Source organism: Trichoplusia ni, unplaced genomic scaffold (assembly GCF_003590095.1).
Source record: "Trichoplusia ni isolate ovarian cell line Hi5 unplaced genomic scaffold, tn1 tig00004140, whole genome shotgun sequence".
Classification (NCBI taxonomy): Eukaryota; Metazoa; Arthropoda; class Insecta; order Lepidoptera; family Noctuidae; genus Trichoplusia; species Trichoplusia ni.
The window spans coordinates 1-15,193 of record NW_020800522.1 but is presented as its reverse complement, the minus strand read 5'-3'; the positions used below and the strand labels follow the sequence as shown (position 1 = coordinate 15,193).

General features: G+C 34.7%; 1 protein-coding gene across 1 annotated transcript; it reads right to left on the bottom strand.

The window, feature by feature from the left end:
* Nucleotides 1-2,352: 2,352 nt before the first annotated feature.
* On the bottom strand, nucleotides 2,353-4,275 carry LOC113508228. The gene is made up of 2 exons (XM_026891184.1): nucleotides 4,203-4,275; nucleotides 2,353-3,272 (listed from the first exon to the last, which is right to left on the bottom strand). Exons 1-2 carry the CDS (start codon nucleotides 4,273-4,275, stop codon nucleotides 2,362-2,364), a joined length of 984 nt encoding a protein of 327 aa, XP_026746985.1. The 3' UTR covers nucleotides 2,353-2,361.
* Nucleotides 4,276-15,193: the final 10,918 nt, after the last annotated feature.

Below are 15,193 nucleotides of genomic sequence, written 5' to 3'. Positions count from 1 at the left end.
CATATCTAAGAAGATTAAGTCAAACCACGTACTTACAACTGCAGTTACGCAATAAGCATGTTATAGGGGTTCAGCCGCCCGTCCTAACTATGAATTTCGATAAGTATTTATATGTCTTTTATGTCTTTTTATGCTTTTTTGACCTACTTTTTATTTTAATTTGTTCTGTAACATACTTTAAATGGTCTAAAACATTAATCAAGCGCCAAACATCTTTTTGCATTAAGTTTATATTTTATTATTAATGAATCAGTCTCACGATAGTTATTATAAAAAAAAGTTTATATTTTGCTTTTGGTGTTATTTATTGTACACATGGATCTCTCTATTTTCAATCCTTGTTGCTTTATTTTTGTATACTTGCTCTTTACTAATACAGTGCTTGTCAAATTTATGTTACAAACCTTCAAATTCACCATTTATCGTTAATACTTACATATATCGCTCCTCCCACCGAATAATATCGTTATCGATAAATTCAAATTTTACAGGAAAAATAAAACAGTGTTTTTGTGTTTATTGTGAAAATTGTCCGACCTTAGAGAATGATATATACTATATCAAATGAAAGTTATTTTTTTATAGAATCATTCTAAATGAACGTATTTAATTTTTATTTTATTAGAACCAAGAAATTCAAGAAAATATAGTTTACTGGATACGTTAGAAAAACATTATTTTGCAACATAATATAACGATATTATTCGCGTAAAAACAAAAAGACAGCGTGCACAATAATACTACAATTATATTCGTTAAACAAAGACAGCCAAAAATAAACGTTATTAGACTGTTACTGGGATTTTCGCCTGCATAATATCATATTATATATAAAATTACTGTTTTATACTATTTTATTCTTCATTTTCCTGTTAAGTAAAAGCCATTATTAGAAATGTAACTTTCAATAAAACTATGGGTTTCTGATAAAAGAAAACTGTTTATTAATAAAATCATGAATAGTGTAATCATTGTTTTGAAAAAATTAACATAATTTAATCTTCTTCATTTTCATCAGATTCTGAAATTTGTGGGTTTTCATGACAGCTATGGAGCGAATTATAAAACGAATGATAGTGAACAGGTATGGATTCAGTTCTGCATAAGCTCAGTAAATCTGTTAGCAGAGAGCTTTGCTGATAGCAATTGGTTCAGATTATGCTGGCTTTAGACCGGTCACTTCAACATTACCTGTTCTATTCTGTTTGCCTCTTCTTGATCTATTGACACAACTTTCCGTATTTAACTCAAGGTATTGATCATCATAATTATACTTAAACTGAATTACATTGGGATTGGAATTTGAGACATTTAGTTGTACGATTTTAGTCCATGCGACTTTACTGCCTTGAGTATCTGTGGTCTAGTTTTTACCAGTGATGAGATCTTTAATATTGTAAAAATCAGTTTGTTCCATCTCAATTAAATTATATTTATCTCCAGTAATTTTGGCATTCATTATAACTCCATATATTTGGTCAGGCGTATATAAAACTTTATTTTTCATAGCTCGTTCAATCAACGAATGCATACTGTCACCTTCGTTTTGACTATGACCCGTTTCAAAAAAACGATGTGTAATTGTTTCTATATAACCTTTTTTATAGCATATAAGTAAAGTGCAAACACATAACGGTTTTTATTTTGGCCCGCACAACCATCCGAATAAAATGATATGCATTTGATTCCACGTTGTCCTTCCATATTTATGAACTTTAATAAGCAGCTCCCTATTTCAATAGAGCCTCTTTTAGCTATAGAAAGGTGTCACACATAACAATATCCAGATTTATTCAAAACATTATAAACTGGACGTACTGTTCGCTTTCGTATTAAATGCTGTTGATATTTTTCTTCCAATGTACCTTTTTTTATTTCGTCAGCTTGTTCATACAAAGAGCATGTTGCACATAAATCTTTCTTGGGTTTATAAAATGAGTAATTATATAGAGTATTAAATATGGATTCGTATTGTCGTTTTGATGCTAATTGTTCTTGTGTATATTCTTGATTTGGAAACCACAAGGTATACAGTCGATACATTTTGGAAATGTTTAGTTCTTCAGACAAATATTGGCGCTTGGATCTTTTGCGTGTATAATGAGATTCAACAGCCGGAAATAGTTCAATATGAGTCATTATACTCTTTTTTGTAACTTCAGACATCCTATGAGGTCTGTTGTAATGATTTCCTCTGTTGTCTATTAAGCTCTCATCCTGCCTAATTTTCTCTAGAGCTGTAAAAACTACTTGTTCTGAAATCCGCAGAGTATTCAAAAAGAATACTTTACATACTTGAATAGAAGTCTGGTCTTGCTTGAAATAATATTTAATTGTTTGTGTGCTGTTATTTTTTCTTACTTAAGTCATACGTTTTACAGGTTGTGCTTGAACGTGTCTCACGATATATTGCCATTGGAGTTTATGATCTTTGAGTCTATAAAAAGTGTCAAATATCTGTTGACGTTGTTCTATAGAAAATATTATGCCACGGCGTTTTTTGCATGAGCATGAAGGACCAATGGTCTTAGCGGCATATTGCTTTTTTGAACGCGCACCTTTGTAAGATTTACCGCTATTTTTGAGTCTCTTGTTATTGTTGTCACACCATTCTTGCTCATTACAACATCTTTTTCTAGTATTTTGTTTATTACTATATGTCAAAACTCCTTCAGTGTTTGTATCAACTGCCGGGTCTTGTGTACTAGTAGTTAAAGGATATTCGTGCAATTGTACGGTATCTATAAATGTATGCTGTTTTTCTGTTTGTAAATCATTAGAGCTGGTTTCAATTATTAATGGACTTACTGCTTTTAACACCGCTATATTTATTTTATCACGATTCTCTTTATTTTCTTCTTCATAAGGTATAATTGTTTTTTGGTATAAATCTTCAATTTCTTCTATTTCAATTACAATGGACATATCTTGATTTGTATTAGAAGTAGAGGCTATAGGTGAATGTTTAGAATGAGACGTTTGATTTTGAATAAATCGATCTTTAATTTGAGAAGGTGAAAGATCAATTTTATAAACAGCCGTTGGAGAAGCTACAAAATCTGCATTGCCTAACAGTAAAGATAAATTTGATATCGAAGCTGGGGATTTGATTTCTGAATTAATCAACTGGTCAATATGATTTAAATTGCCTCCTAAGCTTGAGACGGTGCCAACTGAAAGAGAATTAGCGCTGCGGGTAGGACTTAGTTGGTGTTCAGAAGTATCAGGAGAAAAATCTTCAGTGCCCTCATTGTAATTTTTTGTATTCGTATCTGTAAACAAAACATAATAATTTTGTTAAATACCTACTACAGCATGATTTCGCCAAAAACTTAGCTTTTCTGGTTATTGTTTAAGGACATTACGTGCTACTGTAACCTAATTAAATAATGACATGAAAACATGAAGTTATACTATTATCGAGGAAAGGATCAAATATACATTTCAAAGATGCAAGCTACTGCTTTGCTGCATTTTATCTGTATTAGTTAAGACATTTAGTAAAGGTAGGTAGGTAATTATCTGACATTCGCTGGTACACAGCTATACACACACGTAACTATCTTAATAGTAACAAAGTACATATCACGTAAATTATAAAGAGGTTTATCATTTTCAATATCAAGCGGATTGATTGGCTCTACATCTTTAGTCAGTGCACTCGAAGCAGAGGGTTGCTTGTCTGAAAAAAAAAGTATAAGTGTTTACCTATCTATCACTACAACCAAGGTACTTACTAATTATTTTTCTAGAAGAAGAGTAGGTAAGTACATCGAAGTTTTACTTCAAATTAGAAGTCTAGATTGAGATTATTATTCTATTCTCCATATTATGAACAAAATACAATAATATCCACATAGTTCCTTTCCTTTTATGTTTTCTCAATCTTTTATCATTGCACGTTGCAACGAGAGGATAAAGGTTTCAAACGTTCTTTAGAATAAACATCGCGACCGGTAGGTATTGATTTATTATAATCAATAAAACGACATATCGCTGTTTATTTAATCTCGTCTTTGTACATCAATTAGGTACCTATCTCGGTAACATAGTTTTACCTCTGATTATGCAAATGCACATGAGTACAAAAATTCCAGAGATACCTAAGAACATTAACTCTCTGGTAGCTAGCCAGAAGGTACCTAGTTCTATCAGCCAAGCAGCAGGTAGGCATAGATATTATCTATTATATAGGTACTCACCATTAGGGTCAGAATAATTCAACAAATCCAACATTCGTCTGGCTCGGGGATTTTTTAAAACAGCCCTTTTCATTTTAGCAGTATTTTGTCACTTTATCGTTCATTCATACACTAAATACTAAAGGTATTAATTTTTTAACAAATTTAATTAACAAAATCACTTAATATTTATGTAAGTATGTAGTTATTGCAATTAATACTTAGAGCACAACACTTCAACACGAAAATATTGTTCGGTACTGATCTTAAGTAAACAAATGCGGCGACTAGGCAGCACGTGACACAAAATCGGTACTGTTCTGTCCCTTTCTTTACTATTAGAAAAAAGCAAGCGATGCGTAATGCTTGTGGCTCTTGTTAATAGATAATACAGCAATCGTAGATTGAGTGTAGATTTCACCTCGGTAAACTATTGCAAAAGTAATTGCTATTTTAAAAAAATATATAATTAGATTGTAACCAGCATTACCATACTTTTGAAATAAAATATCTACAGGAATAGTATTGTTAAAAAACTTTACTCTTAAATGAGTGCCTTGTTCTTACTCGAATTATATCGCTATCGTAACATATTGAAATTCTTATTAGCAGTGCTATCCGTAATTACTAGAAGCGACGTTATTCACGTAAATAAGTACAATAAATCTGTAACGGAATATTAGGGCTATGGTTATTATTTAAATACTAACTACTAATGTACTCATAGGTAAAATGTGAAAAAAAAATACTAAGTGTAAGAGAGTACCTACATGATGAATATGCAATAAAACGCAAAGTATCGTTTTATCACATTACGATATTATTCGGTGGGAGGAGCGATATGTCTGCAAAATTTAAAAATGTTGGATAATCTTTCGATTTATTATCAGAACTGTCGGGGGATCAGGACCAAACTGAACACATTATACATCAATATATTGTCGAATGCATACGATATCATAAATTTGACTGAAACTTGGTTGACGCCGGATATTTTCGAAAACGAATTTATTGATTCTCGATACACAGTTTTCAGACACGATCGTGATCGAGCAGTTTCAAATAAAAAAGACGGAGGAGGTGACCTAATAGCTGTTTTCAAAGATCTTAATCCATCTTGTCTCAAACTGTCACCCCCTTTAATTCTACCAGAGCATCAAATAATTAAGGTCCCCTTGTATGATTGTAAAAATCTACTAGTTTGTGCCACTTACATTCGTGAATTCGTTGTCGAAATTATTTGATGATCCTTATACAAAACACATTATTTTAACAGGCGACTTTAACCTACCAGAACTTAACTGGATTAATGGACCGTCAAACATGGTGTGTGCCACAAATAACATCTATTCTAATACAAGTAGGCATCTACTAAACTTCTGCTCACGATTTGATTTTAAACAATTTAATAATTTTAATAACCGTAACGGACGGATTCTCGACTTATTTTTTTGCAATACACATGTTGCCGCTGGTGATCCTAATTCTGCTCTCTTACCTATAGACACTCACCACCCTCCATTTTATATAAAAGAACCTTTTGAAAAACCCTCACGAATGCCTAAACCAAAGAGAATCTAACCACTTGAGAGCCGATAGGCTTATTTCTTCTAAGAACGCGACTCACAACAGCGGGTCGGGGAGTGAAGAAAAATGCGCGCTTGTGATTGGCTAATGCAACAATGTCAGTACAAATATTTCTGCAAAGTGCCGTTCAATAATTTTTTTCCAAATTAATCGATATCGATAAATCGACTTTATGATTCTTTTAATTCGACTATACAAATAGTCGTAGAAATACCCTATTTAAATGAAAGGTAATGATGGTAAAATAAAATAATGTATAAATGTGATTTTGTTAAAAACTTCATATAATCTATAATTGCCATGTGCAAAATGTACTAGAACGGCCCTTATTATTGAGGTTGTGAAATAGATATGCAACTTGATGTGGTTGTAGGTGGTGGTAGGTAATGTGCACAGTAGGTATGTAAAGTAGTACCATTAGGATAAAAAATGATACACCAAACAAAAATAAAATGTTTAATCAACTTTATCCAACCGTATTTTTTTTAATTTTAAAGACACAAACAAACACAAACCTTCAAAACTTTCAAAGCCAAAGAGATTTAATTAAGAGTTCTTAAAAAAACACTCACAATTCTGACGCTCTCAAAATGATATTATAGTAAAGGTGGTGGTAACGAAAAACTAGAATTTAAATATTAATGAACAAACCGAAATAAGTTATTACTGATTTTTAAAATGAATAAGTTTAGTGTAAGTTTTGCGTATAAAAGCTTTAGGGTCCTGATTGTGCTTAGTTAAAAATGACAATCGAGCGTCTACGTACTTTTGGATTATGCATTTTGTTAAATCAATCAAGTGATTAGAGCTTTCTACTTCAAATTGATGAAATAATATTTCCGGGAATAATTTTTTCCCGATGAACGATTTCATAACTAATCGGATGAAGTAATCTGTATTACATTTTGAGGGCAGTACTTTGGATCCGTTTTCTTTGATCGCCCTCTTTATGTACATTTCACAACGGCGACAAATTTCTATAACGGTGGTGGAACCATAAAGTAACTTGTTCTTATTTAGATCTTTTTGGTACTGTAAGGAGTTAACATTTTCTAAGCCAATCAAAGCTCCAATACACGTTTGACATTTTAATTTCTTTATCAATGCATGGACGGTGTAGCCGGCCATGTATTCAAGAACCCTTTCACCAAATTCTGAAACGTGTGTAAGATCTTCAAGTTCAGGAAAATCTACATTTTCGCTTTCAATTGACTTTTCATGTGTGTCTGTAAGGTCTCTGTATCGTGTTGTGACATTGATACGATCCACTGGTGATGTACATTGCAAAATAGACATTTGATGTAAAGCAGAGCAATTTCCACTGCCGCTATTTCTTATTTGTGCATAGGTGAGAAGCTTTTTATAAATACTCTCGAACTGTCGAGCGCTGGGATTATTGTTTGAACCCCCATGACATCTTACACTTCCAAAAAAATGCTCCAAATGATCCTGGCTGATTTTGTGGAGTGGTAAGTATTTTAATGCGTAGTTTGGATTTACAACGAGGTCCTGGATAAGGTATATCGCACTTTCGATACATACACAAAATCCTAGAAATCCAGTATATCTTGGTGATTTTATGAGTAGAACAGTTTGATCAGTATTTTTTATTTTTATCTGAGTAGACAAGTTTAATAAAGTATCTTTTGAAGCCCTAAGTTTTACTAGCACATTGGTTGCATTTTCAACATTTACCGCCCTTTTCAGGCCGTAACCGTGGGTATGCGAGTCTAGGATATCAAATAGGTCATTTATCAAGTCCAAAAAACGTGCTGTCGGTGTAACCTGCTCAAATTCCCGTAAATTGAGTTGTTCCTTGCAAAACATGAGTGAATCTGACACACTCTTGCTAAAAATTTGGGTAGCCAAGCTCACTTTCATTATTTTACTTTTAAAAAATATGTGAGCTGCTCTGATGCGATTAGCAAGATGAAAATTTTCTGCTTCTTGCAAATTATGTAAATTTACAAGGTGTTGCCAGGAAATGGTCTCACCATGTTTGTCTTGAAAATTTTTATAGCACTCGAACGCATTTCTTATTAGCTTTATCATGTGCGCCGGATCTAGAAATACTGCAATTTTATCATCATTGCTGGGGTTTTTAAAGGTAGTATTGAAATTACTACCTTCAAAAGAACAGCCTAACTTTTTGGCCATCGTCAAATTCGCTGGACAACCGTCAAATGTGACAGCTTTAATTCCAACACCAGCTTCTTCTACTAAATGAATGGCTTCCGTTAAAAGAGCCACTTTCTGCTCAGAGTTAACGCCATTTATTAAAAAATATCCAATTGGAATTTTCCAGGAAGCGTTGATCGGTACCAACAAAATACTAGTGCTTCCTTGGCTTCATCTTGGCAATCTGTTTCCAAGCTGGTACCGAAACTAACGTGGCCATAATACCTCCGGCCTTGGGGGTGATATTCGACTCCGCTTCTTATAGCCATTTCATCAAATATAATAGTAGCGTAAAGTTTTTGTTTTGATTCTGTCGCTTTGATTTTAATGGCATCAATCGCCTCTTTCGTAAACCCTGGTTTACCATCAACCGACTGATACCACTTTCTGAGCGTGCTCGTGGCTGGTAAACATGTACTAAATGTTTTTCTTACAAAATTATATGCCTTTGGCGAATAGAAATGCAGTGTCAAAGCGAACGCTCGTAATTCTGGAGAGTATTTTAGTTTTGGCATATGTCCTGTTTTAGATTTAAGTATTTGACGTTTAACTAGTTCTCGATTTTGTACACCTATGCAGGATAAAATATTTTCATTTTCTTCGGTTATATAAGATTTTTGAGACAATGTATTTAAAATTTCTTTTAGATTCGCATTTTTTTTTACCAACACTCTATTTTTGTCTTGAAGCCTCTTTACATGTTTTTTCTTGTTATTTAGAGAATATATTAGATGGTCTATTTGTCGTTTCATTTTGCGTTTTCGTGGACTGAGCTCACCAATTTCTGGGTCTACTATTACTTTGGTATTCATTGTTGAACTCTGAAAATATAATAAGAAATATTAATAGTGGACTTAACAGAACTACTTAGTTATAAAGTAATATGTGAAATATTATAAAATTAAGCTTACGGGACTTTCATAAACATGGGAAGGCCTAAGAATGTGACTATCATCTAGTAGACCGCACGGCGCAAGAGTCTGGTCTTCAATTATTGTATTAACTTCAGAATGCACTTCTGTTTTTGATGATAAACTCTAAAATTGAAAATATCGGGTACAACAACCGCAGTTACATTAAATTTAATCCACTGACCTATCATAAAAAAAATCAACTTACTTGGCCGGTATTGTGATGCGAAGGCCCAGGTACGTTAGTATTAGACTCAGTCAAACTATAAGGTGAAGCCTGTAATAAAATAATGTTTATATTTATGTTTTGACTTTTCTTAGCATTTTATCAATAAAACAAATCGTACCAAAATTGGTAGAAACATTGTTGGTATTGCTGAACTAAATAAACGGCGACGTTGTTTTAAATACTCAAAACAATCAGGTGTGAAGTGCCTTGAACAGACAGCACTGTATTTCGTTGGGAACCAATTTTCCCTATTAATTTTATTCATCCACTTTTCTTTTAGTTCCGGAATCTTCGGAAACCTAAAATGAAAACATGTACTTAATTAATTGAGCAAAATAGTAATGAAATTCTTCATATAATTTTTCTTAAATTTTATTTTGTGATTATCGATATTTGTTTGAATTGACTTCAGCTAAAAGTAACAGCACTATTTTTTACGATAAACCTACAAATTGGAAGAAAGAGATACCCGCATTAGAATTGACTAATGAAAGAAAGAGACTTTTCCAAAAGACATAAACGCGCGTTTCTGCACCTTTGCATCTGTCACCCGCCATCCATTTTATCTTGACACATACAGATCTCGTATAACCTACAAAAATAAATAAAATAATCGTTCTGCTTACTTACCGGTGAAAAGTTATACCATCCTTTTTGTAACTCGATGTCTTGGAATGTTTCCCACACCACTTCACCGCACAAGAAGGCATTTTAATGCGTTTTAATTGCAAAATAATTTTAACAATTTACGATAATTTAGCGTGCGCACAGGTCTAACACTTGGACACAAACTAAAATGGTCACTCATACAGATAGCTTATATAGGCGACAAAATACTAATAGTTTTCGAACGTCAAAGCACTGGATGCGCCGTCAAGAGGTTTTATAGTCTTTGGCCTAAACATTCAAACATAGGGGCGCGGGAGCAGCGAGCGGCGCTCGTGCAAACCCCGCCGCTCGATGTTCACGCGCAAGGCGAACCAGGGGGCGTAGAGGGGCGCGGGAGGAGCGAACGGCGCTCGCGCGAACCCCGCCGGCCGGACGACACAATTTCAAGAAACGCGAAACGGTACAGACGACGGTGCGCGCGCATAGGCGCGCCCTTCGTATATTTGTTATAACTAATTATAGTGACAAATAAATCCTTTTTCTATATAAAGGCCAGCCGTTTCATTTGTGTATTAACAACTAAGTTATCACAAATCTAATTACAATGCTTTAAATACAGACATCGAAAAAACAGATTGGAACATGTTACTTGATAATTTACCACCTGATGAAGCCGTTTCAATATTCTATGACGACGAAATTATTAAATTACATACTCCCACTCACAGAACTAAAAATTTCAAATTCCCAGACTGGTTCACTATATCGCTTTCGCATTTATTTAAAATGAAATCTAGAGTGTGGATTAAGTGGAAGAAATATGGAAACACTTGCGACTACGAACTGTTTTCTATTTACAGAGCTAAATTTAAAAAACAGGCATGTTATAAAAATTATATTAATTTCGTGGCTCGGGTGATTCTCCAGAAAAAAATAACACAAATTAACATCGTCATTATCCTCACCAACTGGTATAAGTAACTGTAGTACTAAATTGTTTAAATTTTTAAGTCATCTATTAGTATTGAAATGAAACTACTTTTACGGATTTTATCGCGGTTTAATTTTTGATTTTAGTTCCGACGTTTCGGCTACCTACTGTGGAACAATAAATTCTATGTACAAGTAGATGGTGTAGCGATGGGCTCGCCTGTATCCCCTGTAGTCGCCGATATATTCATGGAAGACTTCGAGGAGACAGCCTTAAAAACAGCCCCTTTCACTCCCAGGTTCTACAAACGGTACGTAGATGATACTTTCACAGTTTTACCATCCAGTCAAGTAAATGCATTTTTAAAACATCTCAACTCCATCAATAACAAAATTCAATTCACTATGGAGTTGGAGGATAATAAATCTCTTGCCTTCTTAGACATATTAGTTAAAAGGAATCCTGATCAGACCATAAGTCACACCGTGTATCGAAAGAAGACCCATACAGATAGGTACTTAAACGGTGAATCTCACCACCACCCTAAACAGTTAGCTACCGTGGGAAAATCTTTGTTTCAGAGAGCACACGGACTCTGTGATGACAGACACCTTGCCGCTGAGCTTCAACACGTCAAGCAAGTACTGCGAGACAACAAGCTCCAAGTTCCACGGCCCCATCACAGAAACCGAGTGAAGCCAGCCACTGTTTGATTGTTTGCCTGCTGTACTACCATATGTCAGAGGAGTCACTGACAAGATTGGTTACATCCTGAAGCGAGCTTCAATTAAAACATACTTCAAGCCGTCCAAGAAGATTAGCCAGTCCTTACCATCTGTCAAGTGTCACATACCTCTACAAGATGCAGGAGTATACAAACTAGATTGTGACTGCGGCCTCTCTTACATCGGTCAAACCAAACGAAGCATAGGGACCCCGCGTTAAAGAACACATAGCTGACGTGAAACACCGCCGCTCAACGAAAGTTCTGCAGTCGCCGAACATGCTGAAGGTTCCAGCCATTATATTAGATTTGACCAACCACAGATCCTCGCTAAAGAATCCAAATTCCTACCTAGGATGTTTCGCGAGGCTATTGAGATTAAAAAACACCCTAATTCAATAGAGAAGATGGCTGGAAGATATCACCTACTTGGGATCCAATAATAAATAAACTCAAGGCCAAACCCAAGAGCAGCGCTGCAAGACATCAAGACACAGTGAGCTCATACTGCGTAGGTCGGACCACAAATAATTAATTAAAATATGAAGGTAGAACGAGCAACATCTTCTGTCAAGACGAACGCCATCTCAGTCTGCCCGTGACCATGATACCTGCAAAGGTTTCGAAACGTCGGGAACTAAAATCAAAAATTAAACCGCGATAAAATCCGTAAAAAGTAGTTTCATTTCAATGTCTAACATTCGCGTAAACCTAAGAAACCACTATCATCTATTAGTAGCCTGAGTACTTTACGAACTTGGATAAAAAATAATATAGATTACATCAATCTGCAGTATCAAAAGTGTGGTGAGGACGATGACGTTTTTAACTTGTTTTACTTTTTTCCGGAGAATCACCCAATAACGTTAAAGCATTTTGGAAGTCCGTTTCTAATCGTAACTCTACTAATAGTATTCCAGCAACAGTTCACTATCTACAACAGTCATCCAATGACCCTACTACTACTTGTAACTTATTTTCAATGTTTTTCCAATCCGTTTACGAACCGTCTCCTTTCGATCATAATTCGTGGGTACTACCTCCCGCTAATCCCGACTACGATATTAATATTAATATTTGCACTTTCCTGTTCAAAAAATTCAAAAAAGAACTTAAATCATTGGATGCCTCTAAAGGACCTGGGCCAGATGGTATTCCTTCTATATTTTAAAAAAATACCTGTGACACATTGTGCTTTCCGCTATTTTATATTATATAATAAATGCCTTGCCTATGGCGTATTCCCTGATGTGTGGAAACGAGCAAATATAGTTCCAATCCATAAAGGCGGCTCCAAAAGTGATGTATCTACACCACCGCCCAATCTCCTTGCTGTCGGGCCTTTCAAAACTTTTTGAAAGATTAATGCATAGCGAGATATACCCTATCATTCAGCGTGTTAATATTAAAAGAACAACATGGTTTGTCCGAGGAAGGTCCTGTATAAGTAGCCTCCTTATCTTCACATCATATCTATTTGAAAGCTTAGACAAGAGGCAGCAAATTGATGCTGTTTATACAGATTTCCAAAAGGCGTTCGATAAGGTGGATCATGAGTTATTACTAAACAAAATCGCATTCAATGGTATTAGAGGAGATTTACTGCGTTGGTTCGTGTGGTATGTCACTAATAGGACTCGGTTGTCATAAATGGGTTTGAGTCTCATACAGTATGGGTCACTTCAGGAGTCCCCCAAAGTTCAATTTTGGGGCCCCTTCTGTTTATCTTATTTATCAACGACATCAAAGATTGCATTAAGAGTTCAAAGTTCCTATTTTACGCGGATGATTTAAAAATTTATAAAAATATTACTGTTCAAACCGACTGTTTGGAATTTCAGAAGAATCTTGACTGTTTTTCGGAATACTGCGCTGTTAATAAGCTTCACCTTAACATCTCTAAATGCTATAGCATAACGTTTACTAAGAAAAAACATGCGTTGAATGTCAATTATTTTCTTGGAAACACTATCCTAAACAAGGTTTCATCCACCCGTGACCTAGGCGTAAATCTTGACTCAAAGTTAATAAGGCTTATAAAATGTTTGGTTTCGTAATGAGAGCGTCTAGGGAATTAAATTGGCCTTCTACCTTCCTACATCCAGTGGCGTGCACAGAGATTTTAGTCAGGGTAGGCAAAAAGAAACGGCCAAGTGCGATTCTGATTCGCGACTCTCACTGTTGGTACAAAATGTAAAAAAGGTTACCCATCAAATTCACGACCGTAACAAATGATGCTTAACCTCGATTTCTCGGTGATCTATGAAACTGTTTACTCTCTAAATAACTATCAACGTTCATGCCTACAGCCGAAAGACAGACGGACAGAAGGCCAGCCGGATTTAAAATGTGCGTTAAACTTTGTAGTTACCTACCTAGTGTACCTAGCCAACGTATTTGAATATTAAATTTTAAGCTTTCTTTTCGTCAGATCATTTATCATTGAATCGCAGGTAGTCAATAACGTATACATTTCTTTAAACGTTTTTCTATTGACAACATACCTATCGTAATATTGTAACCACGTACGTAAACACGAAAATAACCTTTTCGTTGAAGTAGGTACCAAGCGGGAATCTTACCAATAAATCGTGTCAAAGGTACTAAATAGATATATTTTTCTGTATTTTTTTGTAAATAAGTTTAGATAAGTGAAGTAAATCTAAGTATAGTTTAAAATAAATGGATAGGGAAACAGAACAAGCGATTTCTCTGTATCTACGAGCAACTCGTTAGATTTAAATCATTATGTTTTCTACGTATTGTTTTGAACGATTGACTCACCTTTCTTAATTTATTAGATGTCTTGCGTAGTTTTATCTATTTCAAACACTTGTTTTTATCACAGAAAAATAGTTTTAAAATCGCACTTTTTGTGTTATGAGCACACGCCGTTTGAAAGTTCACAATTATTAATCAATTTTTCACTCTTTTATCGACTTATATCAAATAACTTAAAAACCAACGACCCAGAAAACGAAATGAAAACAAAAATGCATCGAAAAATATTGCGGCTCACTTTACGATAATCACTGTCAAAACATAACCACAGATAACCGATCATGTCATCCGCTGTCTTTGTCGTGCAAAGGCAGTGTCTCTTTTATCACACACACTAACAAAACGCAGACTATTTTGACATTGTGTGACAAATATGTATAGGAAAACAGACATAGACACATTGTCATGACTACGAGTCTGTCACACGCACACATGCTTAAAGTACCTACGTCACTGAGACATCGAGTTGAAGTGTCTTTCCAACGGGAAAACGGTGCCAGCGGCGGCGCACTTCGGCAAAAAAGTGTACTAATTTTGAAATATTGATTATCCTCCCTTGATAGATTATGTTACAACGTGTAATAGATAGATGGCGCTGATACATGTTTTACGAATATTGTTTATTTTATGGATAGTAATTATCTATCTATCTTCTATCTTCTATATATATATATTATATATATACTTATAATAAATCTGTAGAGAGGTCAATTCTGTACATAAAATATATTTAAAAAATAACTATCAAGGGGTGGTTAGGGATCGCTACTGATGCCAAAAATGCAATCAGTAAAATTTTTGTCTGTCTGTCTGTCTGTCTGTCTGTCTGTCTGTATATTCGTTATAGAAACAAAAACTACTCGACGGATTTTAACGAAATTTGGCACAATTATTCTTCATACTCTTGGGCAGGTTATAGTATACTTTTCATTACGCTACGACCAATAGGAGCAGAGCAGTGAAGGGAAATATTGGGAAAACGGGGTAAGTTACTCCATTTTTTAAGCTTCCGTCACGTGTGCAGGCTTATAGGTTAAGCTACATAGAAATCATGTATGACGG

Coding starts and splice junctions, on each gene's coding strand:
- LOC113508228 (XM_026891184.1), bottom strand. CDS start 4,275: ATGAAAAGGGCTGTTTTAAAAAATCCCCGAGCCAGACGAATGTTGGAT. Junction 3,273..4,202: donor GAATTATTCTGACCCTAATG/GTGAGTACCTAT, acceptor TTTTGTTTACAG/ATACGAATACAAAAAATTAC.